Source organism: Filobasidium floriforme, assembly GCF_021052385.1.
Source record: "Filobasidium floriforme strain CBS 6241 chromosome Unknown HD553scaffold_14, whole genome shotgun sequence".
Classification (NCBI taxonomy): domain Eukaryota; kingdom Fungi; phylum Basidiomycota; class Tremellomycetes; order Filobasidiales; family Filobasidiaceae; genus Filobasidium; species Filobasidium floriforme.
The window spans coordinates 17,614-44,271 of NW_025763635.1; the positions used below are offsets into that span (position 1 = coordinate 17,614).

General features: G+C 53.1%; 12 protein-coding genes across 12 annotated transcripts; 6 read left to right on the plus strand and 6 right to left on the minus strand.

Annotated features, from left to right (window-relative positions):
- Window positions 1–553: 553 nt before the first annotated feature.
- On the minus strand, window positions 554–1,668 carry HD553DRAFT_313082 (uncharacterized protein). The gene is made up of 6 exons (XM_046180184.1): window positions 1,617–1,668; window positions 1,481–1,554; window positions 1,331–1,394; window positions 1,160–1,212; window positions 1,002–1,067; window positions 554–877 (listed from the first exon to the last, which is right to left on the minus strand). The coding sequence occupies exons 1-6, from the start codon at window positions 1,625–1,627 to the stop codon at window positions 651–653; spliced, it is 495 nt and encodes a 164-aa protein (XP_046035585.1). The 5' UTR covers window positions 1,628–1,668; the 3' UTR covers window positions 554–650.
- Window positions 1,669–1,803: 135 nt separating this feature from the next.
- HD553DRAFT_313083 (translation initiation factor SUI1-domain-containing protein) lies at window positions 1,804–3,850 on the minus strand. The gene is made up of 6 exons (XM_046180185.1): window positions 3,635–3,850; window positions 3,206–3,286; window positions 2,627–2,761; window positions 2,354–2,448; window positions 2,016–2,221; window positions 1,804–1,941 (listed from the first exon to the last, which is right to left on the minus strand). The coding sequence occupies exons 1-6, from the start codon at window positions 3,645–3,647 to the stop codon at window positions 1,929–1,931; spliced, it is 543 nt and encodes a 180-aa protein (XP_046035586.1). The 5' UTR covers window positions 3,648–3,850; the 3' UTR covers window positions 1,804–1,928.
- A 48-nt stretch (window positions 3,851–3,898) lies between these two features.
- On the plus strand, window positions 3,899–6,019 carry HD553DRAFT_313086 (uncharacterized protein). Its single transcript, XM_046180186.1, has 2 exons — window positions 3,899–4,062; window positions 4,171–6,019. Exons 1-2 carry the CDS (start codon window positions 3,969–3,971, stop codon window positions 5,712–5,714), a joined length of 1,638 nt encoding a protein of 545 aa, XP_046035587.1. The 5' UTR covers window positions 3,899–3,968; the 3' UTR covers window positions 5,715–6,019.
- Window positions 6,020–6,134: 115 nt separating this feature from the next.
- Window positions 6,135–8,174, plus strand: HD553DRAFT_313090 (cytoplasm protein). The gene is made up of 8 exons (XM_046180187.1): window positions 6,135–6,278; window positions 6,378–6,414; window positions 6,488–6,531; window positions 6,664–6,762; window positions 7,010–7,138; window positions 7,322–7,411; window positions 7,551–7,683; window positions 7,787–8,174. The coding sequence occupies exons 1-8, from the start codon at window positions 6,151–6,153 to the stop codon at window positions 7,841–7,843; spliced, it is 717 nt and encodes a 238-aa protein (XP_046035588.1). The 5' UTR covers window positions 6,135–6,150; the 3' UTR covers window positions 7,844–8,174.
- Window positions 8,175–8,428: 254 nt separating this feature from the next.
- HD553DRAFT_273665 (3-hydroxyanthranilic acid dioxygenase-domain-containing protein) lies at window positions 8,429–9,486 on the plus strand (the record flags this gene model as incomplete). The annotated part of the gene is made up of 3 exons (XM_046177826.1): window positions 8,429–8,498; window positions 8,627–8,902; window positions 8,984–9,486. Coding segments are annotated over 3 exons (849 nt in total), but the record flags the coding sequence as incomplete, so codon positions are not given.
- An 897-nt stretch (window positions 9,487–10,383) lies between these two features.
- Window positions 10,384–12,670, minus strand: HD553DRAFT_313096 (carbonic anhydrase). Its single transcript, XM_046180188.1, has 5 exons — window positions 11,902–12,670; window positions 11,418–11,570; window positions 11,086–11,165; window positions 10,817–10,948; window positions 10,384–10,661 (listed from the first exon to the last, which is right to left on the minus strand). The coding sequence occupies exons 1-5, from the start codon at window positions 12,290–12,292 to the stop codon at window positions 10,530–10,532; spliced, it is 888 nt and encodes a 295-aa protein (XP_046035590.1). The 5' UTR covers window positions 12,293–12,670; the 3' UTR covers window positions 10,384–10,529.
- Window positions 12,671–13,015: 345 nt separating this feature from the next.
- Window positions 13,016–16,397, minus strand: HD553DRAFT_313098 (actin-domain-containing protein). The gene is made up of 8 exons (XM_046180189.1): window positions 16,008–16,397; window positions 15,884–15,933; window positions 15,305–15,790; window positions 15,039–15,147; window positions 14,748–14,855; window positions 14,061–14,627; window positions 13,407–13,903; window positions 13,016–13,259 (listed from the first exon to the last, which is right to left on the minus strand). The coding sequence occupies exons 1-8, from the start codon at window positions 16,110–16,112 to the stop codon at window positions 13,205–13,207; spliced, it is 1,977 nt and encodes a 658-aa protein (XP_046035591.1). The 5' UTR covers window positions 16,113–16,397; the 3' UTR covers window positions 13,016–13,204.
- A 203-nt stretch (window positions 16,398–16,600) lies between these two features.
- On the plus strand, window positions 16,601–18,828 carry HD553DRAFT_324615 (uncharacterized protein; the record flags this gene model as incomplete). Its single annotated transcript, XM_046181510.1, has 2 exons — window positions 16,601–18,506; window positions 18,572–18,828. 2 exons carry the CDS (start codon window positions 16,601–16,603, stop codon window positions 18,826–18,828), a joined length of 2,163 nt encoding a protein of 720 aa, XP_046035592.1.
- A 340-nt stretch (window positions 18,829–19,168) lies between these two features.
- Window positions 19,169–22,038, minus strand: HD553DRAFT_342994 (uncharacterized protein; the record flags this gene model as incomplete). Its single annotated transcript, XM_046182819.1, has 8 exons — window positions 19,169–19,849; window positions 19,957–20,139; window positions 20,240–20,353; window positions 20,423–20,581; window positions 20,709–20,939; window positions 21,034–21,332; window positions 21,409–21,512; window positions 21,839–22,038. 8 exons carry the CDS (start codon window positions 22,036–22,038, stop codon window positions 19,169–19,171), a joined length of 1,971 nt encoding a protein of 656 aa, XP_046035593.1.
- A 921-nt stretch (window positions 22,039–22,959) lies between these two features.
- On the minus strand, window positions 22,960–23,196 carry HD553DRAFT_258605 (uncharacterized protein; the record flags this gene model as incomplete). Its single annotated transcript, XM_046177383.1, has 1 exon — window positions 22,960–23,196. A coding segment is annotated over one exon (237 nt), but the record flags the coding sequence as incomplete, so codon positions are not given.
- A 1,040-nt stretch (window positions 23,197–24,236) lies between these two features.
- Window positions 24,237–25,769, plus strand: HD553DRAFT_342995 (uncharacterized protein; the record flags this gene model as incomplete). The annotated part of the gene is made up of 6 exons (XM_046182820.1): window positions 24,237–24,380; window positions 24,439–24,535; window positions 24,606–24,681; window positions 24,790–24,948; window positions 25,007–25,532; window positions 25,608–25,769. 6 exons carry the CDS (start codon window positions 24,237–24,239, stop codon window positions 25,767–25,769), a joined length of 1,164 nt encoding a protein of 387 aa, XP_046035595.1.
- A 178-nt stretch (window positions 25,770–25,947) lies between these two features.
- HD553DRAFT_273720 (kinase-like domain-containing protein) lies at window positions 25,948–26,655 on the plus strand (the record flags this gene model as incomplete). Its single annotated transcript, XM_046177828.1, has 2 exons — window positions 25,948–26,240; window positions 26,310–26,655. 2 exons carry the CDS (start codon window positions 25,948–25,950, stop codon window positions 26,653–26,655), a joined length of 639 nt encoding a protein of 212 aa, XP_046035596.1.
- Window positions 26,656–26,658: the final 3 nt, after the last annotated feature.

Below are 26,658 nucleotides of genomic sequence, written 5' to 3' on the forward strand. Positions count from 1 at the left end.
ACCACTGTCCCCCTTGCATCTGTCGAGCCCGTATCAGCTACCACAATCACGATGACCACGCATGAGGCGCGACTCTGGGACTGACCGCCTATATAGTCGATCGAGTCCCGAGAAGGACTTTGCAGGACCATGAGCGCCAAGTATACGATATAGGTGATGATGACCGATACGATCAGGTGTGCCGGGTATAAGAGAGCCCATTGTCTAGGAATCCCATAGATAGAGGATAAATCAGCTGGCGGTTGTTTGTGGGAAGAACCTCGGTCATGATGACGGCTGGTACTGACGGATCCGGGAGCCATGTCAACCACGAGGTCTCTTTCCGAAACACTGTCAGGATGTAGACGAGGACGAGCACACAGGCAAAGCTGACCGCGCTCGAGGTCCATGTCGTGCCGGGTTCTGGAGGATGCGCTGTAGGGACCATAATCAGACGGGGACGAGAGGTCTGCATGCCACTCGCTCGAAATGACACTAACGTCTCTCGACCTCGGCCTCGACCTTGTCGCATAGCGGAGAACGCCGATTTCGATCTAAGCCGTCGCTACCAAAACCACAGCACAATGCATGCATGTCAACATCCGGTCCCCAAACAACGCTCTACTACAACACCCCGCAATCAACCCCGAAGGTTCAAAGTCTCGGGCACCTCACTTTCCGACGACGAACCCGAACGAATCCCTCTCGGTATGCTTCAAGATCTCCTCCTTCCCCCCATCAAGTTTAGGCGGGGCCATGCTCAACGCGTCCTCTTCCTCGTGTTCGCCCCAAGCAAAGTTGATGGTAGATTTCCCACCGGGGGGTTCCCTGACTTTGCGGGAAGGACGGAAGGTGTTCTGTTGAGGTTGGTCTTCCGAGTGAGGGTCGGCGACTTCGGCTGTGGGATGGAGCAGGGTATAATATGGTAAGCAGGGGTATGGAAAGACGAGTTCAGTCGTAGAACGAGCAAAGTCTCGTGACAAGAAATAGTCGGGTAGGAATCGAGAGGGAAAGGGACATACCTTCGACCAAGTCCTTGACGGCAGTCTCGGTCGCCTTGCTGGAGAACTCTCCGAAAGAAGCGTACTCTAGAGTTCGATGATCAAGACGACAGCCAAATCATGATCAGTAAACAGCTCTAATCCAGCCACCTCGACCCGAACGTGAACCGGGTGCTTACTGGGCAACTTTTCGAGTTCCTTATAGTTGACTCCGACGGACACGCCGTTTTGCCTGCGAGAAAGAAGGGAGAAGGGAATAACAGATTAATCAAAGTCAGTGAAGACTTCTTCTCGTACCTCGTCGAGCGAAAACGAAAAGCGGAAAGGACTACGGCCACGAAAGGACCTACTTGAGGAATTCCAACAAGCTCCTCTTGGTAAAACAGATGTGCGTCTTGTCCCAATCCAACGCCCCTGCCAGCATTTCCCGCACGCTTTCGTCAGTCAACGGTGTCTCCACTGACTGGAATTTTTTTCGAGTGGCAAGACCCGGGACTCACCGACCCCCTCGGCCCACGACTTGGGGTCCTCCAAGTTGAACGGGTGGGTAGGTTCGAAAGTGTTGTCTTGTTTGCTGGTAAGCGTGATGAGGATCAGCGTTGATAGCCGTCCGACTGCTTGCACAGCTATACCTACGAGTCGGACATGATGAGTGTAGTCTGGTGTCTTTTGTATTACTGGAAGAGGAGATCAAAGGTATATCGTCAAGATGGTCGTTGCAGGTGTTTCGTGTCAACATGGGGTCGAGAGTGACGAATGAGCCAGAGTGCCCGCAGAGCTGAGACTTCGGGGAAGACCGTCACAAGCAGGCATCCGTTCTGCATCAGTGGCATCATCTAATGCATCGACATGGTGATATGGACAGCACGAGAACGACAACGTGTGATACGAGACAGACGAAAGAAGACATGAGAAACAACTTTTCCTCGGCGGCGTGTCCCTTGGAGCCTAGTGTCCGTGACTGCGATAAACAAGCCAAAAGAATTCCCATCAACAACCGGACTCGTCAAACACCCTTGTAACGACAAGACTCACATCTGAATCTTCTCCTTGGCCTCCCTCTCCGAGACGATCCCCGTGCTAACAAGGAAATCCCTGACCGCGTTCCTCTGATCGCCTTGCAATTGGATGACCTGTCCGAAATTGGGCTTGGTCTTGCCCGCAGGGACGGCGGGTTCAGGAGCGTCGGCTCCGAGCTCGGCTTCTTCGGAGGAGACGACGTTGCCGTTGCATGCGAATTCCTGCGTGCGAGGGCCGGCACGGAAAGTAGTACAGTGTGTGCGTCGAGCGCGGTTCGAGAACGTTGTCGAGAGTCAGCAAGCGGCCAAACGACTCGAACGTATCGTCCGTCGACCCCGAAAATACTCGCTCACCTTCTTGAACGCCTTCAAGATCTTTTTAGGGTCATAAGCCTTGTCCAACCCCTGGACGGTGGTCAACGTCTTCCTCCCGTTCCTCTGCTGGATACCTGCGTTCGATTTCCGGGCAAGGTCACATCACATCGTATCACATTCCATCAAACCACACCACGACCCAAGTAAACGGATCGTCAGCTTCAACTTCAACTTCAACTTCCCCGAGTATCACTTGTAACGGGTTGCGAAAAACAGATGAGAGCGAGCAAGAGCGAGAGCTCGGCGACTCACGGATATGGATCTTCCCACCCGCCACACCACCGAGATCATCATCGATCTTGGGCGTACTGGTCCTGCTCGCGTTGGCCTTGGCACCCGCCGTAGCCGAGGAAGCGGGCGAGCCAAAGTCGGCGTCCGCAAAGGGGTCTGTTGTGGTGTGATTGTTTTGTGAAATGGCAGAATGGGGATGGAGGTTGAGATGGAGAATGGAGATGGAGAAGAAGAGGGAGGTTTCGATGATCGAGTTCAAAAGGTGTTCGACGATCAGTCGAGTCGAAGATGTGATAATACGAGAAGTGGTGGGGTAGAGTAGGTAGTGCGTTGTTCGATGTGGCGGTAGTAGATGATCATGAAAGGTGAGTTGGAGTCCAGCGTCAATGACATCCAATCGAGCCGAATAGAAGGCGAAAGAGAGTTGAGTTCCCAGATCATCCGAAGACCGAACAACCCAGCCGAGCGAAGAACGAAGCAAACGAAAAGATAGAAAAACATCACATCTCGGCATCAGCAACCTCGAAACCTCGACCATGACCATGACCATGCCGTCTCTTGCTCCCGACTAGGACAAAGACGAGCTACCAGGCGACTGACCTCGGCTCTGGAGGTTGAGCATGCCCCCGGCGGGGGCGAGCTTCTTCTTGGGAGCGGTTTGAGCGTCCACTTTGTTCGAGGCTGTCGGTTAGCGATAGTGGGCGTCGGGTTCGAGTTGTGGTCGAGTTCGGAGCGAGTTGGAGGGAAAGAGGTGGGAGCGAGGAGAGTCGATAGATGAGCAGAGGGTGTCGTTTAAGTTATAGTTGTTGTGGTTGTAGTTGGATGAATCCCGCGGTCCGCCGGGGTTTGTAGCGAACATGATCAAGGCGAAGAGAGTAGGATGGATGATTTCAAGTTGCAACGAGAACGGCAAGCGATGGCAGGTGGGATAACAAGAGAACGAAACGAGATCAGCCCTCAACTCTACCAAGAACGCTTCGCCTCCCGGAACCCTTGATCCGCTCGACTTTCGTGGACTTTTTCACTCACATTCAGCTGACATTCAATCGAGATCTGGGGGCCTTCAATGAGGTCTAGTGTTATACGAGTGGGTTGAGGATGATTGAGAGTAGCAGTTATGGGGAGAGTGGCGATGTCGATTGTCATCCTCATCATCGTCTTCCCCCCCACACCTTTGGTCTTTTGGCTGAGGGAAGAGCTCAAGGGTCGCGTGAGAAAATTCGACGCAAGTTCACATGGTTAAGGGGGTTACGACGTAAGATTTCAAAGATTTACATCGTCAGACCTCCCTACCATCCTTACAATCGAGCTCATCTAGCATACAGTAGTGCTTCCTTTGACCTCACTGCATCGACGTCCGATCATGTCGTCCCGCGGTCGAAACCCCTCCCGACCGAGCAACACCGGGTTCAAGGTCGTCCCCGCCCACGCACCCCATTCGGCCTATCTCGGTAAAGGTAAGAGAGAGAGAGCCCTCGAAGTCACATCTCTTTGAATCTTGCTCTGGGCTGATATCTCCTTCTCGACTACTCTCTTTTCTGTACGATATAATGCGCAACCCGTAGCCAAGAAGCTCAAAGAATCTCTCATCGAACGAGCTCGGATAAAAAGATCGTTCGCCAAAGCGCTCAAGAAGGAAGGATTACAGAGCGAACGTCTAGGACGAGGACAAGTCTCTGGTCTGGGGCAGGGATACGGTGGGAACGGTTCTGCGAGAGGCTCTTCCTTCAACAGCAGGGGTCGAGGGTCGGGCCGAGGAGGAGGAAACGTTGGAGGTCGACCTGGGGGAAGGGGTGCATCGAGGTCGAGCGTGATCAAAAGCGATGGGGTTCGGGAGTTGGTACAACTCTCCCGGAAGACGAAATCCAACGGCGATTCTTCCACCGCAGCTACCGCGGCAGGACTAACCGCAACAAAACCACTGAGCAAGAGAACGGTTGTTCCGGAGAGCGAGAGCGACGAGTCCGAGTTGGAATCCGGGGAAGAACGAGCGCCTCGTCCGTCAAAGACTCGGGGTACAGGTGCAGGTAGCAACCTTGCTCCGAACGAGAACGATGATGAGGAGGATGATGGGTTCTTCAACGACGATGTGGAAGGGGATATGATCGATTCCCGAGTTTCCCTTCGCCGAAACAAAGGGAAAGGAAAAGGTCGGGCGGACCGGGTCGACCAGGACGGAGCTATGAGTATGAGCGAAGACGAGGACGAAGGGAACAATGTGAAGCGTTCCAGGGAACGATCCCGGGCTGGACCTCCTCCTGGTGACGACGATCAAGACGAGGACGACGAAGAGGTCTTTCTACCGTATACACATTCGAACTCCAATCCAAACCTGCGTGGTCGAGGTGGATCGACGAGAGGCACATCTACATCCATATCTACTTCCAGCCGAGGTCACAATCATCCGCAAGGTCACGGTGCGACTGCCTCCTCTTCGTCTTCAACCTCGACGCCGGTTTACGGAGCCGGCCGACCTCGACCCTGGGGCACGGACGGGGTCGCCTCCATGTCTCACCACGGGTCTGGGTCTATGGGGACCGTGACGAGGCCAAAGGGGAAGAAGGACAAGGGGAATCCGAATTTCACTTTCCTCGGTCGGATGGGGGATGATGCTGGGAATGCGGATCGTGGAGAGAGGGATGCAAGAGCAGGAGGCCGGACGGGTACGAAAGACAGGATGGAGCAAGAAGTCCCCCCGAAAGCTGTTGTTGTGAACAATACGCCTTTCCGGGGAAAACCGCTCCATTCGCACAAACCACCTGGCAGTACACCATCATCAACGCACCCGAACTCCACCACCACCACCACCGATAACAATACCCCAAGAAGTACGCTTACGCTGCGTGATTTGAAACGTACCGCCTACCTCGGTCCGGCCAAGACTTCTTCTTCTGCGTCGTCGGCTTTTGGGGCGGTGCATCCTGGTCGGACGAAACGGACTTTACAGAAACAACAACAGCAACAACATGCACAGGCGCAACAGCCCGGAGGACGAGCGGGAGGCGGACGACGAAATGGTACTGGTGGTGGCGGCGGTGGGAGTGCGAGACAGCCGAGGCTGGGCGCGAGGATGGGAGCGTTGTTGCAAGAGATCGAGAGGCGCGGGTAATGGTAGAGGAGTGGATGATCTGGACAGTGAGATTGAGATCCGGATTTTCGAGTTCTACTGCGTTTAACGCTTGTCGGAGGGATGAATGAAAACGGGTCGAGTGGGACGAGTTCCCGGGTTTTGAGGACGCGATGTAATGGTAGATGACTGATGACGCTCACGACATTCGAGATTTTCATGATCCCATGATGCTTGCGGTCTTGACAACGAAACACACGTACGAGTCCCGGTATGGCTCAGCCCATTCACTAAGCCACTTCGACATGTCTCCAAAGCATCCCAATCCTGTCTCTTGACGGATGTTCGACGGGGGGAAAGAGGATGATGACTCTCGGACGAGGACGTGAGATTGTTGAATAAGCAGCTGATTTCGGATGCAAATTTAGCGCAAAAAGGGCAGCGGAAGCAAATTACCGGAAAGGGATATATAAACAAGATGACATCGACCAACCACAACTTTGAATCGACAGCTAACAGCTACAACTTCGACCAGCGAATCATCTCTTGTCTTCTACCCAAATCGTCAACCATGCCTGCCAAGATCGGTGTCATCTACTATTCGACGTGAGTCTTCCTCCTCCGCTTCTTCTAAGTTTCGAAACGCAGCCCGGATCGCACTGACGACCGCGATCTCTCTTCCGATCTCTTCTTCTCTCATCGTAGCTACGGTCACGTCGGTCAGCTCGCCGAGGCCGTCCAGGTGAGCCGTCCAACTGAACCGCAAAGAGTGTGGTACCGAATAGCTGAGATCGTGGCGTTTCGGTGCATGATAGGCCGGGCTCGAGAAGACCGGAGCCGAGGTCAAGATGTTCCAGATGTAAGCCCTACATTCCCTTGTTTACCAGAATCGATCCATCTAAATCCAGATCTAAATCTTCATAACACGGTCATGTACTGATCCTGTTTCCGATCTCGATCTCGATCTCGATCTCGATCTCGATCTTGATAGCCAAGAGACCCTCTCTGAAGAAGTCCTCGGAAAGATGTACGCCGGAGGTAGCTTGAAGCCCAAGTACCCTATCATCACCCCGAACGACCTCAAGGAGCTGTAAGTCTTGCCTTGTTTTCTTTTACATCCTGCCTCTTCGTTATCGTCGTTGTGTATTCGTCGGGTCATCACCCCAATTGCAATGATTTCGTAACAAGAACAAAAGAACGATATCCACGTCGTCGTTTTCCATATACGACTCAACATCCCACCTCAATCTCCCCATGCTCTATTGTCATTATGATTCTAAGCTGACGCCGATTACGCTTCTCGTCTCCGTCCCGCCGTCTCGCGTCCTCTTTTGTAGCGACGGATTCCTCTTCGGTTTCCCCACCCGGTACGGCCGTGCCCCCGCTCAGGTCTCTGCGTTTTTCGACCAGACCGGAGGATTGTGGGCTAGCGGAGCTTTGATCGGCAAGTTTGCTGGGGTGTTCACGTACGTATCCCTACATTTCCACCCCCCTACCTCCATTTGTGCACGCAGCGTGGTCCGCTGTACTCCCTCTAAGGTTTAAGTTATAAGTACATCGCGTTGTGCTGATATCGCCTTTCATTCTGCCTTGGTCTTTTCGCTCTCTTTTCCTTCTTTTTTGCCATCGACGATCTTTTCGCGCTGCAGTTCGACCGGAGGACAACACGGAGGACAGGAGACTACCGCTTACACTACCATCCCCTTCTTTGTACACCACGGGATCTCGTTCGTTCCTCTGTGAGTCCCCCGTCCCATCTCACCTCACCTTATCCTCGCCTCGACCTTGCGGACGCCAACGATCGCCTTCACTGACATCGCCCGAACCTCTCTCTACAACATGTCAATCCATTTCACATCCACATTACACCCATCGCAGCGGATACGCTAATGCCGGTCTGTCCGTTCTCGACCGGGTCGAGGGAGGTGCCCCCTGGGGAGCCGCTACGATCGCCGGCGGTGATGGGTCTAGGCAGCCTAGCGAGACCGAGTTGAGCATCTGTACTTACCAGGTGAGTCTCGACGATACCTCTACACATGTCCTCTCCCGGAGCGGAGGGAAAGGAAGGAGGGAGGCTGATTCCCGATGTGGTATCTCATAATCGATCGTGTTAGGGCCAAGAGTTCGGCAAGCACGTTGGCACTTTTGTCCGTGGAAAGGAATTGGCGTGAGTTGGGTCGTCTTGTCGACGCTCGTCCCAAGTTTCGAGGGGATCGGTCCAGGGGTCAGGGCGGGGGAGGATTGCATGCATATCATTAGGGTAGTCGTGGGGCGAGTGAGCAGAGCGGGGAAGGCAGGGAATGAGGATGGACTAGAGAGACTACCCTTTAATGCTATGCTGTACATCCTACCCCATCATGCAAAGAATTTAGACGAAGAAACATTTCTGGATCCTCTCTTTCCCGTCTTTGCGATCCGACATTCAGCGCATTGAAGATCGACAGACTGACCCGTTCCACTCTTTCCGCATCATTGATAGCGCCGCCGCTGCCGCCCGAGCCGCCGCTTCCCCCAAACTCGCCGCCACTCAAGCTCAAGCTCAAACTCAGCCCCAGTCAGGAGTATCCGCAGCGTCTAACGACCTGTCCAGCTTGTCCCTCGGCGCTCCGATCGTAGCGGGGACCACCGCCGCCGTTGCCACAGGAGCTGGAGCTGCGGCTTTGGCCACCCACTCGCGGTCCGGGGAAGACGCTGGGTATTCGTTGGATGCCAACCACGCCGACAAGTCTGCTGTGAACGGTGGGCAGGGTGGAAAGACCATCCCGGAACCTATCAACTTCCCTAGGTGGTTGAAGGAGAACACGCATTTGCTCAAGCCTCCTGTCGGTCAGTCGTGCGAGGCCCTGAGTTTTTTTAGTTTTTTCTCCCGGCAAATCCACTGATATCGATGCTATGTTTTGCATATTTCTTACTATCGACTTCATCCGTGGTCCAACCCCCTTCCGAGTTCATAGGCAACCACTGCATCTACAGCGGCGAAAACTTCACCGTGATGATCGTCGGCGGTCCCAACTCTCGAGCCGACTTCCACATGAACGAGACCGAAGAATGGTTCTACCAACACAAGGGCCCGATGGTGCTCAAGATCGTCGAGAACGGGAAACGTCGGGACATTATCATCGGCGAGGGGGAGATGTTCCTCTTGCCCGCGAACACGCCGCATAACCCGTGCAGGTTCGCGGATACCATCGGGATCGTGCTGGAGCAGGTTCGACCGGAGGGCGCGATCGGTGGGTGGTCGTTTGGCGTCGTGTCGGTCATGACGTAACGTTCGCTTCAAGCTGACAAGATGACTTATCATATGTTTTTAGATTCCCTCCAATGGTACTGCCCCAACCCGGTCCACAAGGACCTGACGTATATCCGCAAGGATTCTTTCCGATGCACCGACCTCGGCACTCAACTCAAGCCGCTCATCAACGACTGGATGAACAACACCGAGAGCCGTCGGTGTAAAGAGTGTGGCGAGGTGGCCGCTCCGAAAGAGAGCGGCTGGGCCTCGAAAGAGTCGAGCGACTTGGCCGCGTCCATGGGACTCGCATCGACCCCGGCTCCGGCCGCTACCGAGGCGCACCGAGAGATGCCTACTAAGACGAACGAGGCACCGGTCGAGCCCAAGCCCGTTGAACCCGTCGTGGAGAAGCAACAACCCGCCGTCGTCGAGCCTGCGGTCGCTGCTAACCCCGCTCCCGTCGCTCCTGCCGAGAAGGCTCCCGGCACGTCCGCAGCTCATCAACCCGCTGCTGCTGCGCCCAAGAAGAAGTCTGGGTTCTTTGCGATGTGTTGCGGTAACAAGGGTCACGAGAACGCCTAAAGTCAGGGTCGTTCTTGCTCGTCTGGCGAGTCTTGTAGTCTTTGACCACCATACAATTCATATTTCACTCGCTCGGGACCACTGCCCGCCTCGGTCCGATAGTCCACGTGATGATGACACGTCAGCAGAGCTCCGGTGTGGGTTAGAGCAGGTTCAATTCCGAATTGCTTGCTCCGGGTGCGAATTGAGCTGCTCATGGTCACGAGATGGGTGCAGGGGTGCACCTGAGCTAGTGACAGCTGGCCCCTGGGGTATATAACCATGATGACCGTGAAGTGCAGGCCACCACGCCATAACCCTACCACCCGCTCAATCCTCAATCCAGATCACCTCAACTCTGAAACAACCTCAACATCCGAAACACCGACAGAACATACAAAATGGCTTGCAAGTGAGTCCACAACACCTGACCGTATCCGCTCGCGTACCTCGACGTACACAGCTGACACTACGCCGGCGTCGACCTCGATAGCTGTGACTCCACCTGCAACAACTGCGGACCCAACTCCCAGGCCTGTGCTTGCGATTCGTGCAAGTGTGCCGGATGTCCCCCTAAGAACCAGGCCACTAGCGGTGGTTGCAGGTGAGTCCGGCAAACATGCACTCTCTGTCTCTCTCCCATGTCGCGCTCCAGCTTGCTGATCTCCATCAACACATTACATGTCCTTTCGACCCGGGTAGCTGCGGCGAGAACTGTACCTCGTGTTCCACCCCCGGAAGTTGCTCTTGCAAGTCCTGCAAGTGCTCCAACTGCGCCAACAAGCAGTAGGCCGTCCACCTAAGACGAAATACGTCTGAACGAGAATTATCTATAGTCGATCGTTGTATCCTGATTGCGGACGTGCCCGTCCCAAGTCGAGTCTGAAGAGAGATTGTACGCGACCAGACGAGAAAACCATTACATCTAAAGCTCAACACAGACACAAACATCGCCTCTATCCCTTTCTTGTCGCTTCAACCCGCTAACCAACCACAACTCCCTCTTCTTCACCACCTCAACCCTCGCTCTGCATATACAACGACGCTGACAAGCACCCCCTCAACTAAGCCTTGTCTGGCCCTTGGGAACACAACAGATCCTTGATCAACCCGGTCGACAAGTCCTTCAACCATCCGTGTACGTAGACGGGCTCGGACCCTTCTTCGGCCGCTTTGGCCCATTGTTTCTGGATGACCTGTTGCGTCGAGTCCGAGTCGTAAGAATGGGAATCGTACAGTAGGCAAGGTGTTTGTTTTCGGGATCAGCCTCGGATGACATTCATGACCTCGGTTGGGAGGCGTGCCTCCAGCGAGAAAACCCATTGGAGGGGAGAAGATTTCGAAGACTGACCTCGCTCTTGGCCACGTCGACGACCCCACGCTTGACGTTCTCCACGATCAGATCGTCCATCGAAGCTCCCTCGGGTAACGAATGCCTCAGGTCGATCAGGGGTTGGAGGAACCGAGCTAGGGAGGTCGTAGTCTGCGGAGGGTGGTCGGAGCAGGTTCCAAGTTCGTATCAGCGAGATGAGACGGAATGTGACCAAGATTCATCGATGAGCGTTGAAGTTGAAGGAACGCTAAGCTGAAGGGACTGGGGCATGGGCATTAGGGACTGACCTCCTTGTTCCCGGCATCCTCGGGCTTGCTCATGTACGCCGCCGCGCATCCTCCACAGGCCGTATGTCCGACGATGGCCACTGCGTCGTATCACGTCGTGTCGTGTCGTATCGAGTCGCCCATTCAACAAGAAAGAAGAGAACAAGGAGGATAAGAAAGCCAGGGATGTTTTATCAGCTTCCCGATCAGCTCAGATCATGTCGTATTCACAACCAGAGATGTTCCGGACTCCTCATCATCCCCGCCCTCGATCCTCCCATCCCTTATCAACCCGGTCCTCTCGCCCTCTTTCGCACCCTCATCTCAAAAAACTCGAAACCCTCAAAACTCACCGTGCCTAACCCCCAAAAAGCCCACCGCATACTCCAAGACCGCCTGGGCACTATCGTCCCCCGCTTGGTACTGATTGGCGATGTTCCTGTGGACGAAGATCTCACCGGGTTTACGGCCTAGGACGACGGATTCGGGGACTCTGGAGTCGGCGCCTAAAGGGTCCGGGATGGGGTTTGGTCGTGGGGTTTTGGGGGAGGTGAGGTGAGGGTGTGGTGGGGAGTTGGAGGTAAGGTGGAGAAGAAGGAGGTGGAGACAGGGAGAAGGGGTAGCGGAACGCAAAGGGTGTAAGAGTAGATACAGGTATAGGTTCAGGTGAAATAGAGTAGAGTCGAATCGAGTTTCAGAAGTAAAAAGGACGAAGAATAGAAAAAGCCATCCAGGTCAGCCCACCAGTCATTTCAGAACCAGGATCTACGGCACCTCATCCCCGCTCATCCTCCACCCTGAAGGCAGAGAGGAAAGAGAAGACGGGTTATAACTCACATCCGATCCACAACAAGAACGGTTTCTGCCCCTTGGCGCTCTTTTCAAAGAAATGCGGTTCATCCTTGGATACCCTCGCTGCCCATTCGGCGTTGGATGTCAGACAAGCTTGGAGTTCGGGGAAATCGATGGCGTTGACGGGCATGATCGACGAAGTTGATTTCGGTCGTTGGGAGGTTGAAGTGGTGGTGGTGGTGGTGGTCTGAGGGTGCGTCTCGTTAAAAGCTTGTTGCGAGGGGCTAGGCAAGATCTTTTCGTGTACCGTCGTATGCGTCTGTCGGTAAGTAAAGGCAGGAGGGAGAGCGAATCTACTCCGTGTTTGTGTTTGCGTTTGTTGTACTAGTTTGAGGTTGAGGTTGATGGACGTCGAGATCCGTCGAGCTGTACGCATGCAAGGCGAGGTCCTAGTGTGGGGTGTGATGGAGAGAAGAAAGCTCGAGGTGTATGTCGTATAGGATGTCGATGCAAGTACTACTAGGTCGACCGAGGATGATGATGATGATGATGATGATGATGATGATAAGCCGTTGTTGGGACGGAACGGATATGGTCCAAAGTCAAGAAATCCCGCGGACTTAGAAATGAGAAAAAAGCCACCGAGAGAGGATTTAATTTGACCATTTCACCTGGACTTGACCCATGGCCCGAAATCGATCACGCCATCTCGTCGACTGCCCGCTCGGACCATATCCTCCTGGCACAGATCCACAACGTCATGTTCGACCTAGTTGGAGCTCGTCAAAGGTCTCGAGTTGCGAGGTGCAAGTCGAGTTTCGCGAACTCATCTCGTCGCTCGTCGAGAGTAGAGATAAGATAATACTACTAAAATCCCCAAACACCCCTTTAGCGCAGAGAGCGATCGAAGCCACGGTGCGCGGCCAATCGGAGGTCGCTGATCGCTGAAAAGAGGTCTCATCGCATCATCTTGCCTTTAGTGCAAGGTCACATTCGTGTAAATTGCTGTCTCGAAGATTGCACTATCCAAGGAGACCGTGTCCCTGATCAATCGATACTTGGCTGGTGCAAGATCTCCTCTTTGGGATACCATTGACGCCATCTCCCGGAACTCGATCTCGACGACTCCCGTCTTGACGATGGCGCTTGCCTTTTAGAGTCTAGGTTAAGTCGTTGATAGTAAAATTCATAGGGTTCGTGGTACAATCCTTCATAACAACCTTTCGTAATATCGTCGTCGTCTTCATCGTCGTCGTCGTGATCATTCTCGTTGTCGTAAACAGGTCGTAGTTCCACTTTCCAGTCATCATCCCCAATCCTTCGTATCGTACCTCTCAGCGCGTCTCATCTAACCCTCTTCGTCCGCCTCGATCTCGAATTCCCGTCCTCCGATCTGCAAAGCCCTGTCCGACATCAAAATCATACCCGACGAGACGAGCATCACCATGCGAGCATCATGACGACAAAGGTAACGATAACGGGATGTAAAATCAGCTTTTCCCCCTGCACTATAAAGAAGGGTTTTATCGCCTTTTCCCCCGTCGACTCACCCGGCAAGACTCCCTCCTATCCAACTCAACAACCCCATATTCCAAGCCGGCGCCGCCCCAGACCCCGATCCTCCGGACTCCGCTCCCGATCCCAATCCTGAGATCGACTTTGAGCCGAGGCTGGTATCGTTCAAGATCCCCACTTCCCCCTTCAACCCGGCCAGGCAGGCATAAGGTCGTCTACCTATGCTCCGGTATCCATCCAGTTTCATCTTGCGGTCGCCTTTGACTTTAGCCTCCTCACTTCTGACTTTTGCTTCTACTTGACCTTCCTGTTGGTTGGCTTCGACCGAAGGTCCCGACACGGATGGAGGTCGAGCCCCAGCGATCTCGGATCCAAGCCCGACTTCGTGTTCGACACCGACCGAAGAACCCTCAATCTCGATAAGCCTGCAGAGGCTCGTCCGTAACCTCCTCGTGAAACCCGGTAATCCAGCGCCTCCGCCGCCCGTAAGGAGGATGTTCCCGATCATCGTCCGTCTCAGGTCGATCGGTAGCTGTTTTACATGTCCCGCAACAGATTGAAAATGGGAGAAGGGGGGTTGTCAGCTTCGTCTACCTCGAAGACGATTTAATACGACCACGACCCTGATCACCGATGACGACGAAGACGATGGCCATCGCCATGACAAGCACCAAGGACGATGGACTGACCTTGACGAGACACCCGGCGAGGACCTCTTGCAAGCTACACCCCTTATCCCCCTCTCCGAGCTCGAAGAAGACTTCTCCCGTCCGTTCTCGGACCCAACCGGGGACGACCCATTGAGTCGAGGAATTAAATCGACCGGTGACGTTCCCACTGTTCTCGTCAACAAAGACCGTCGCCCGGGTGTTCGGGTCGGATGTATGTGAATAGGCTTGACGGAGCGTTTCTGCCAAATCATCCTCCGAACTTGACGTCGGGTGCAGTTTGAAGCTCGAGGTCGTTTTGATTTCGGTTGGCGATCTCAGTGGCGTGACAGGCTCTGGATGGATGAAACATCCTCTTGACCTGATCTCCTCTAACAGTTCTATCGAGATCTTCTGTTCGTTCCCGCCTCTCGCGTGCCTGCTAACCTTGCCTTCGACCTCGCCCTCGACCTCGTCGCTTCCGGACCTCGTACCCGCGTTGGATCCTCGTCCGTAACGCTCGACCAACAACCTCAGACGGTCCAAGAACGCCTTGCCAGCGATCCCTGTCGAAGTGATGTACTCGTGCAAAATTCTCCCTTGGAACACCTACATTTCCACGAGACGAGACGATGAAGTACCGCCGGCAAGTAGATGAGATCAGCTTCCTCCGCTTTGTACTACGGACGGAATCGACGTTGTTCGGAAGAGGAACCATCCAGGACTCACGGGAACTACGGTAGACTCGCGATAACCAACATCGAGTACCAACCCTGTCGTCCTGCCCACAGCCATCAAAGCGAGGATGGGCGCTGGTGTGAAGCTGACCGACCGGACCTGCGGATCAGGATAACGACGTAAAGTCGGTATCGATGTCTCGTCAGCTCGACACTCGCAAAGGGGCCTCGGTCTTGAATTCGAACAGCGGGGAAAAAATGGAAGACGCCAAAAGGAAAGAGGAGGAAGATAGAAGGGATGTGATGGTCAAGGTAACGAGAATATTTCTTCTCTGAGACTGACCTGCAGGTTGTCCAACAAGACCTCGCCTATGATCCTCTTTATCGGATCCGGCAGGAACGGGTTCTCGACGACGATGACCCTTCGAGAGCGCGATTCCGTCAAAAGGTATCTGAACAACATCGCCACGAAACGAGATATCAGGCAAGGTAATTCTTTGTAAGCGACGCAATAAGAAGACAAAGAGGAGGCCAAAGAGAAAAAGGTCGCAAAGAAGACGAAGCAAAGAGGCTTGAGGAGGAGTAATGCGCAGAGGTCCGGGGACTCACTTGTAATACACGTCTCTGAGGACCTTGATCAACCTCGCCCGGATGACGTTCAAGACCTCTTCTCTCCTCTCCTTCGTCTCGCCCTTAACCCTGCCCTTCACCATGGACACTTGCTCGTCTGCTCGTTCTTCTTTTTGATCACCGGTTTCTGCGGCAGCATGACCGCGACCATCGCCTTCTCCCTCACCGACACCCTCAGCCTCGCCTGTACGCTCGACCTCGGGTCCATCATCCTCATCTCCTTGTTCGCCCCAGCCGTTCCGCCTCCTAAACCTGTCCAGGCCCACGCTCATCCCGCTCAGATCTACATCCCAGATCCCTTCCTCCTCGTCTTCCTCTTCATCCTCACTATCATCTTCGTTCGCAGTCGTCAACGCAGCTTCGGTTTTCGTTTTCGATTTCGAGTTGAAAGAATCTTTCACGAAGAAGACTTTCCTAGGTCGAGGTTCTCCTGAGAATCCGATCTTCCATATCCGAGACCCAGGGCTGTAAAGAGGAATGGAGGGTCCAAAAAAGGGTTTAGAAGATGAACGGGTTGATAGTAAATCAGAAGAGGTTGTGCGTGATTGTGTCACTCACTCGATGACTACCCTGTCGTCCGTCCCGTACAAGGAATGTTTCCTTATGCTCTACCATACCCGAAACGTAACGTCGATGTCAGCTTTCTGGCAAAAAGTGACAAGCACGACGACCGCGAGCTCACCGAAAGGTAAGCCGGACTTGATCCTGTAGCACGTCCTAGGCTTGACGGAGAGTCTCGAGCTCCGGTGGACCGTTTCGGCGGGGTCAACGTGCTCGAGGGGTCCATCCCTGAGCTGTTCGGCAGACCAGTATAATGGTGCGGTTGTAATGTAGCTTTGTGCAGTCGATTGGGTTGGAGAAGTTGCCCTTGTAAACGTTTTGGTGACTGACTTTTGGGTCCTCGAGCTGCAGCTTGTTTACAGTCGACGAGTATGGTGCGCCGGTTGCGCCACTGTTATTTGTTTGTGGTATTTAGGAGGTATTTACCCCGCGATGGTGTATTTGAACCGATTATTTCCCTTCGGGCTTTAATCAGGCTCTGTCGGAAGCAAATTTCAGACCGAGCTTAGCCCTAGTTAGCCCTAGTTAGCCCTGCTTAGCCCTGCTTAGCTTGACGTTGGCCGAGGTCAACCTACCTGAGCCTTCATTGTTTTACGATGTACTTGGATATACAAAGCACACTCTACGTAGCCTTATCTCATACTCACAATCGCCCTAGCATCTTCACCTTTGCCAGTTTCTCCTCGCCCCCCCTTCTTCTAAGTATAAATCGAAATGCCGAACCACAACAACACCAACGTCGACCTGAGTGCGATCATTCGCAACAAATTCAAGGGGGATGCAGCCAAGTTGGCCCAATTCATGGAGCACATGGCCAATTATCAGCCCACCAATCACCCAGCTGTACCATCGCACTCCCACCAGGGGTTCTCCGCTCCTCAACAAACCCACAGAATGAGGCTGAACGAGCCTCAAACTCCTTCTATGGCTTCATCGTCGACCGCGGGCAGCCACATTTACCAAAGTACCCCATCCTCGGCTAGTCAAGCTTCGTCGATGGCAGGATACCCTCACACTGCCGTTGTCCCGCCTCAATCCGTTGGCAACTATGCCCCGGCACCCGTCGCACAACATCAATATCATTCTGGCTTGCCTGGTCAGGTCTATTACCCGCAACCGGGTTCAGGACCTTTCCAAGCGTTGCCTGCCTACCCTCTGCAAAAGCACGACGTCTACCCTCATGCTGCTCAGATCTTGCCTCCCAAGCCTGCCCAGTCAGGATACCAGCTTAATCCTGGCAGGAAAGGTTCGAGCAAGATGAAGGAGAAAACCAGTGATGTCGCTATCGGGAAGGGCGCCAACAAGGTTAGTTCATCCCGAAACTACCCCAAGTTGCCCTATATAGACTCTAACTGGGGTTGCTTCGTCTCTATTAAGGTCACATACATCCGTTGCGGGTCTATTATGCGTTGCAACATGCGGCTGTGGCCCAATGCCAGCGGAGCACAGACCCTCTTCCACGAAGCGGTGGAGAACTCGAAGCATTCCAAGCATATCGACTTTCAAGCCTCGTGGAATCCTCCAGACATTGCTCAAGCCGTTATCACCGCTTTCCGTAGCGTACTAGGCCCAACTGCCCTAGTGAAGCCCTTTATTTGGACCAAGATTGGTCCTGGTACGACTACATTCCATCACGACAACTTCATGGGGTGTTATACTGCCACGATCAAGGATCTCAAGAGCTACTTCTACAACTGCACTTCGATCTACGTGTTGGAGGAGGGTTGGCAACTCCCTGAGAACGACAATCCCGCTTGGCGATTGACTATCTCTCGGTTGGAGGGTCTCGATTGTGATCGTTGGGAAGAAGAGATGGAGGGCAACTTGGGGATTGATGGCCTAGTGGGGTGCAAAGGGTGCGAAGGACGCTACCCCCCAATAGCCTTACAGCAGCACCAAGACGTCTGTCCCGACTTCAAACACTTGAGTCGCAACGGTCGTCTCGATGCTAAACGTCCGGCACCAAAACAAAGGCCACGCAAGATCATCAAGGTCAAGCCCGAGCCAGTATCCATTGTCAAGCCCGAACCGGTCAATGCAGAGCCTTGGAGCGACGATGCTCGCTCTTCTTCCCCCAACTCCGTCATCTGTCTCTCTGACAATCCGGATGCTGTCGCAATACCACTCAAGAGTAGGGAATTGACTTCTGACGCAGCTGTTACGCTGCTTCGTCGACTCTCTTCCCATCCGGCCTTTGATGACAATTGGCTGGAGGTACAGCTGCGACGTCTAGAGTCTTCAACAACCAGTCAGCCTTTGTATAGGGCTAATCTGCTCGGTGCGAGGGCTAATTCAGCTACAAACCCCTTAACAGGGCCAACTATTCTCCCTTACAACGATACGTCCGCTGATGACCTCTTGTCGATGGAGTTAGGAGAACAAGGAACCTATCCTACAAGCCAATCCCCAGCTTCTGTGCGGTATTCGGAGGACGCTTTTCAAGGGAACGATTCCGAGTATGGTCAGTTGGCGGCAATGTTGCAGGGCTTCACCAATGAAGACTGGCATAACACCCTGGGTAGGGACGACAACCAAGGCCAAGGTATCGATGACACCATCGACAAGGGTGTCGGAGGGTCAGGCAGTAATGATCTAGGCCTTGATGGGGTCGACCCAGCTGGTACGTCGATTCAACCGCTCATTCACACTCGAACACGAAGCTGACATGGCATTGGCGCATGCTAGCTGGTGTTGAGTTGGGCAGGTCTGAATCGGTCAATGAAGGGATGATACCCGCTTCCGAAAGTACCCCAGCTGAGCAGGAAGAAGCTGCAGGGAAGGGGAAGGGGAAGGGGAAGGATAAAGCAAGGGGAACGAAGAGGAAGGCAGGAGCAGTTGACACAGACGTTGCGGGGGGAGGGCGATCGAACTTACGCAGTCAAAATAGCCAGCCTGATAACAAACGTACGCGCCGACCACCCACACAGTTCCCTTTGCTGTAAATGTGCCTCATGTTATTGAGACGCCGCCATATATCATTTCAGATTAATTGGATTGAGCTCAGCAAGCTTAAGTTAAGTTAACGAAGACGAGATTAGGGTAAGAGACGGTTCAAAGCCCTTAACAAGGCTTAATAAGGCTAACATCGTGCAAGTTCAATCCTGAAAGTACAACTCACGCCGACAATAGTCAGTGCAATCTATTTAACATGTATGTCAAGTTAAGCAGACTATGAACGATCTCGTTGAACAAGCATAAGGCATAATGATATCAAAATTATTAAAAAAAAAGAGGAGCCGGTACAACAAATCACGACGTAAGTTCAAATGAAAAAAAAAAACCCTACCACTCCTTCTTGACCGGGGCAGGGGGCTTGGTCTCGTCGACGATGTCACCGATGGCCTCGTCGAGCTTCGTGGCCTGCTGTTCGATAAACTCCATCAAGGTATCACCCCGAGTGAGCATGTCGTACACGCCGGGGAACCTAGCCTTGAGGTCGTCGGCGTCGGTATCCTTCTTGACCTCTGCCTTCGACTGAGCCCAATCTTGGGTGGCCTCAAGAAGAGCGTCCCTGACCTCACCAACGGTCTCGATCGGAACGCCTCTGAACCTAGGGGCCCTAACCCCAATGCGAGACGGAGAGGGGGTGGCGAGACCACCGCGAGTCGAGGAGGGGGAGGCGACGGACGAGGTCGCCGCGGCTGCTCGGGAGCGAGTAGCAGGGCCGGTCGGGGTGACGGGAGAGGGCTTGGTGGCGGCGGCGGTCTTGGGGGCGATCTTGCCAGCGGGCACTTTGGCCTCGGCGTCCTCCCAGCAGCAGTCTTTGGCCGGGGTACCCCTCCAGAGGCAACGAAGGCAGCGGTCTTTGCCATCGGCAACACCACAGACCGCGAACGCCTCGTTGTACTTCTTGTACGCGGGGAGGTGGTCGAAGGGACCGGCACGAGTCTTGCTGCACCCCTTGCAGCGATACTTGACGGGGATGACCCGGTAGGTCGGTTCCGCCATCAACTTGTGACAAGCCTACATCGGAAAAAATACCAGAATCAGCTTCTTCCATCCTAGTCAAGCTTTCGTTGGCCTAAGAAAGGGATTGTTAGGCTAAGAAGAGTCAAACAAGCCTAACTTACATCGACTAGCTTGCTCTTCGCGTCGCTGAGACCCTCGATCATCGGCACAGCCGGTTTCGCCGGGATAGCCAGCTTGTCCTTTGCAGACTGGGGACCGGGAGACGACGCCGGAGTGGGAGAGGGAGCGGGGGTGGGAGTGGGGGCGGGAGGGGGAGCCGGAGCTTGGTTGAACGGGACATAACCCTGATTGAACGAAAGAGATAAGTCAATTTAGTATACATTGTATGAAGTATGAACGATGACAACTTCAAAGTCAAGTCAAGTCGAAGAGAGGTGTACATACCGGCATGGCCATCGGCTGGTAGTATTGGCCCCCGTACGGTTGTACGGGAGGGGCCCATCCAGCTGGAGCGCCAGCACCAGGTCGACCGATATAAGGAGCGGCGGGCTCCTGGTACTATGATCAACAGCGAAACAATATTAGTCTTGAAGAGGAGGAACCATCGTTCAAACAAACTAAACCCACCCCGTGATACCCTTGGCCGCCGTACCCTTGCTGACCAGCGAACCCTTGTTGACCGGCGTACGCTTGGTATTGAGGGTGGAAGGGGTTGTACTGGTCCCAAGCGCCGCGTTGTTGGTTTTCAGCCTCGTTACGGGGGTAGTTGCCAAACCCGGCTGTACCCTGAGCATAGCGAAACGTAGAAACATGATATCGAGTAAGCGAAAGTAAAAAGACAACGAGTTGTATTCATATGTTGATGGGGAATAGAACAAGACGATAAGGTGTGTCGGGATGTCGATTAACTCACAGCTTGGCCCCCAACGCCACCCGCAAACCCTTGACCTCCAACTCGACCCTGTTCGTCCACTTGGTCGAACACGTCGTCCTCGACGTCGACATGGGCCTCCGAATGATCGTCGTCGAGGCCTTGTTGTTGTTGTTGTTGTTGTTGTTGCTGCTGTTGCTGCTCGTGCTGGACCTTGAGGTCCCGCTTCAGTCGCAGCTTGGCCATCAACTCGACAGGTTTAAGGTGGGGTTTCTATCAGACGGAAAGAGATGGTAACGTGCAACAAATAGACGACGGTAAGCTTACTACAAGCTAAATCAATCTCGATCGACTCAATTAAGCTCACCTTGACCACCCTTTGCTCCTCCCCTCCCTGCTTCGCCCCGCCTTGCTCCTCTCCTCCTTGCTCCTCTCCGCCTTGCTCCTCTCCTCCTTGCTCCTCTCCTCCCTTCGTGCCCTCGCCTTGCACCTCCTCTCCCTGCTCGGACAACTGCTCCTCATCCAGCTCTTCGACATGAGCCCCTTCAACTCGAGGCCTCTTGTTGGACCCCTCGCCCAACGTCTCTTCGACCGCGGTCGACCCCCTCTTCTTCTGCTGGGACGGCGTGAAGGCGGCGCCGATGTTGTCGGTAGGGAGACCCATTCCTGCTTCAACGAACGTAGAGAAAGGTCTAAGAGATCTTATCAAAGGACGAAAACCTCGTGAAAGACTAGTACTTACTTTCGAGCTGAGAACGAAGCGCGTCTTCCTTCTTTTGCAATAAAGTCTTCTTGGGGGGTGCCATGTAGAGTTTAGATGGCAGGGAAAGGACGGCGTTGAACGACCTGAATGTGATGATAAGTGAAAGTGGAAAAGACGTTTAGTCGAGTAAGATGAAGGCGGGGGGGGATTTACTGATGGTTGTAGGTATATACGGTGCTGTTAGCAGCGTCTACTTTGTTTTTGTTTACCTCTGATGGCGCGTCATCGTTGTTCGAACCTGAAACGCACAACAACAAGTCTTTGTTCGGTTAGCTTTGCTTTCTCACGCTCTAAGCGAGTGTTTCTAGTCCTTTCTAGCCCACAGTATTTGTAAGCGAGTCGAAATACCATTGATACGTCATGATGCAATGAAGGTTATCAAAACGCATTGATAGCGTCATGAACGAACTCCCGTACAGCTAAGTACTGATTGACAGCTTCGCCCAAGGTCGACCAGGGCTTGTTGGGGTACCGATTGTGTAGCAGGTGATTAAACTCTTGAGACTGGAGGAGTTCAGGCAATTCGTCCATGTACCTGGGAACGATGACGTGCTGATCGAAAGCGGTAGGCTGACGTAGTTGATCGAAAGACGGGGCGATAGCTGGCATGTCGATAACAGGAACACGTTCATTGTAAAGCTGTTCAGCTTGTTCAGCGTGTTGAGGAAAGAGATCGAGGTCGAAACCGTTGTTTGTGGCATCCATAAGTCCTGACACGCCAGAAAAGCCCATGTAAGACGTCAATTGGCCTGCGTAGGCTGAGTAGGGCTTTGGAAGGGTAACAACGCACCTCGGTACCACATTTGGATAGGACTCAGCCCACTGTTATAGCGGTCACGTGACGCGTCGGACGCGCCGTACGCGACTCCCGTATGCGACTCCCGCCGGGGGTACTTTTCGGTATTGTATGTTGATGTAGAACTAGTACCCTTGTAATAGCTCTACATCCGTTATTATATTTAGATGTCTACCCATACCTTGCCTCATTCCTGCGTCCCGTCAGCCTGTCCAGGGGGATCCCCGTCGGGGGTCGCTCCCGGGCCTTACACCCACCCAAACCTCGATTTGACATCCCGTGGTGATTCCAACCGTCAACATAGTATGATATGACGTGATTGAGGTAGGGAAGGAAGACATAGTGAAGGCAATAGATGTCGACGGGCTCCTCTCGGTATAGGTCGTGTAAAGACTCCATTTCCAAGAAGACTCGGCTGAACATCTGGGTGATTGACTCTCCCACTTGTCGCCATTGCCGCTCTACCCTGACGTTCCTGGTCGATGGCCCTTGCATGAAAGATCCACGATTTGGCCCTATGTTGTGATCATGTGTCGTTCCAGCCTAAGCACAGCTCGATTTGGGCAAAAGAAAGTAGACTTACCCCTGACGTCCAACATCAAGTCGCGTACCCCTAGATTCTCTCCTCCATGGTCCGCTCGAACCCTTGATGGCCATCCCCAGCGCTGTGTGGCAGCCAGAAAGCTGGAAGTAACTGTCTCCGAACGATTGTTGTCTGATGCATGCATGAAGACGATCAAGCGACTCTTTCCGTCTACTGCTCCATGTATAACAAACTTCCAATTGATCAATTTGTGTTGGCCGTCCATATGCCACAGAGAATTGATGAACGGGACGTCATAATCCCTACGGCGAAGCACTTGAGCCCTCCGTAACCCGTTTCTCTCAGGGTCTCGTGCTTGCATAATAGTTCGAACCTGTTGTCGAGTCACGAGGACGTTCTGTGACCGCAAAAACCCCATTACAAGGCGTTGCCCTGTATTGTCGGGGTCAATCGTTCCTATGATGCTTGTTACCATCTACAACGATCAGTCAGATGTAGACAAGGCTTATCAGGGGTATGTTGGGCTACGAGACCTTAGCAAAGATTGTGATAGACCATGTGCTCACTGCTTGCAACGTAGCTTCCGGTGTGGAGTGCTTAAGAATACGCTTTGTCAAGCCCAACTGTTGTCTTCGCCGAGTGATTGTTCTGCGTGATGTGCCGAGTTGAAGTGCAATCAACCTGTCAGGCAGCCCGAGGTTGGTGTAGAGTGACAGTGTTTCTGCTGAAATGCTCTCTGTTGACGATCGTTGAGCCTGACGTGGTGGAGTGGGGAAGTGCGGCTGGGCGAATTGACGTTGGACTGCTGAAAGACGATCCTGAAAAGCTACGGTGGCTTGAACATGATTGCGGTACGCTTGATGGGGAATATGCCCTCGGACAACAGTGCGGAGAAAGTGTATCAAGTCATCAAGAGCGTTGACAAGAGGGGGAAGGAGGAGGGGGTTCCGATGTTCTGGTGCTCGAGCGAGATAGAGCTGCACTGCATCAAAGTTTTGATTGACTATGGCTTGAATGGCGGCGGAAGGGTCTTCTGAGTTCATTGTGACTAAGATGAGGTAGATACTAAGGTTGAATAGCTTAGATTGGGCTTGCAAACGGCTGTGCAGAGACGTGTAGGCCAATCGACCCTTCCTTAAGCTTGGCCGGGGTAAATAGGGGTAACTAAGGCTAAAATCGGCTAAAGCCGATGGTTAGGGAGTAGTAAATAATCCCCCGAAAGCCTCTAAGTAAATACCCAAATTGGGCTAACAAATCCCATCATGGTTGGCGCAAACGGCGCGCCATAGACGAGTGGGTCGCGGACTAACTGACTTTCACTTTCACAACACAAAGTTCGTGCGTACTGAGTGAATACAACCAACTTATACACATGTCACAAACCTATCTGTGAATCATTGAAATTACATTTCTATCCAATTATCAGCACCTCTCAGATAGCTCTATCGTCCATTACATCTCTTAATCATGTCTCAAAGCCAGCAGATCCCTTCATTCGGTCCTTGCAGAACTTGCAAGACCGGTACCTACATCGAGCCCGTAGCTGAATGTGGTCGCTGCAGCTACCTATCCTTCTTTGGCAACAGTGCTGAAGCAACTCAGGTGGCTAAGGTGAGCATAGGGCATACAGTACATGTTGGTAATGCTCCACTGAGGAATGTCGGTACAGGGCATCAAGTTGTGCATGAGAGATGGTCAGGTCTGTGTCAACGGACACAACAAATGTGCCGATTGTCTGTATGGCCGGGTTCAAGAGGAAGCGGTCGGTGAGCTACCTTGAGATCTTGTCAACAGTAGCACAGGCTTATGTGCCACAACCAGCTCAACACATTGCAGCTACTCGAGATGGTTACCGAGCTGAAGCCAATGCCATCCGGCTTCGACAGGAAGAGGCACCTTCCTCGTCTGCAATGTTAGCAGTCCAACAAGCAAGGGCTAATAAGGCTCGTACTATGTTACAAGGATCCAATCTATCTCATGGGCCCAATATGATGATTGATTTTCAATACCATGAACGAAGCGGCTATCTCTCTCGAAAGGTCTTGAAGGGTCATCTACACCACCTCAATGTGCCTCGCGAGACTCTGATGCGTGACCTCTTGGCAAAGATGGTCTCGATGGTTCAAGCCAGATACTGGGATATGCCACAAGAAGGCAGACCGGCAGGGTTGATCAACTTGTATGTGAGCCAGTAATACTAGCTGCCCCATCTATCTGACATTGAGGATGGTTCACAGGCACGACCCGGACCTGAAGCAGGTTGCCACGCTGTACTTTGCCAACAAGCAAAGATTGATCAATGAAGATGAGATGGATAAGGACATTGGGGCTTTCCACAAATGGGCTAGAACATCTCAACTGCTGCATGGAAAAGACACGATGCCAAATGCCTCAACCCTCAGTCTCATTCTTGAGATCCGTGCCGACCTGGTTGAACCCCTAGAGATGGATGACCTTGATGTTGGGCCTGTCGGCAAGGCTATCAGGTCATCTAGCATATCTGGATACGGTGGAGTAGGCAAGGCAGCAGGAGGAGCTACAACCACTGCTCCTAGGAAGCGGTATATCTCCAAGCTACCCCCACCACAAGGAACTTCAAGCCCCCCCTTCACCACCGGCAAGGATAGTATCCTTGTGTACCAACGGAACCCTTCTTGGGATGAAGGTTATGGTGCCATCGAGTGGGAAGAGCCAGCAAACCATGGTGTCCTCTGGCTTGATACCACCTCCTTTGCCCAAGGCACCGTCAAGGCCTGCTTCAAGGTGAGTAGGGACCGGAACAGAATAGTCACATCACCTCGAAGCTTACCTCATTAACTGTGGGATGCCCGATGGCAGGCAATGTATGTGCCATCAGAAGAGGCTGAGTCGGATGGATCATCAGCATATGATGGACCACTACCCACTCAACTGATGGTAGCCAAAGAGATCAAGGAGGCCGTGTTGCCTGAGACCCGATCATTCTATGCCAATAACAACATCGTCTCGATCGGGGATTGAAAAGGCAACACAGGAGTCAAGGTCCATTACTCTCAGCTCGAGGTGGAAATGCATATGTCGGGCAAGGCATGGGCTGATGAGTACATGCGGGAGATAGCTGATAGACCGGAGGCCCAAACACTATCTCTTGGTGAGTGATCAGCAAGGACACACCGAGTACATGAAGGCTTATTTCATAATGCTATGCCTAGGTGTTGACTTTGCCAAATGCCAACTGGTTGTGGAAGCATTCCCTGCCGATGAGGATGAACGGAGGGTGTGGATACTGGAACAACACCAAACTTGGAATCAAGCCCGGTTCTCAGGATCGATGGAGTTCACAGCAGGTCGAGGCCGAGCAGACATCACTGTGGCAGCCTTTGCTCACATGGCTTTTCAGTCGAGCCAAGAGACTGTTCTGTTAGCTGATCTCGAAGGTTGGATGGTCAATACTACACAGACGGTCATGCTGTTTGATCCAATGGTACACTCGTAAGTCACTTATAGCCTGTTTCTATTTGAATTGATCGTCACAATGATGCTTGCACCCCGCTCCTGTAGGGATACTGGAACCATGTGTCTCGGCGATCAAGGTGAAGAAGGGCTTGAACAGTTCAAGAAGCAGCACAAATGCAATCGCATCTGCTTGGCAATCGGACTAGATCCTCTGACTGATGCAGCATCTGCTTCCCATGCATGTACTGAAATCATGGAGGGAGAGGAACCTGAGCAGGGGACATCGGCTTCTACTACTGGAGCGAAGGGTACCAAGAAGCAGCCTGCAAAGAAGAAGCCAAAGCGGACCACTCGAGCTGCAACTGAACAACCACGAGCTACAGTAGCAGAGGAGATTATGCCTCGGACTATCCTGTCCACAGGCCGTGCTGTCTATGCACCTCGAAGATGAATT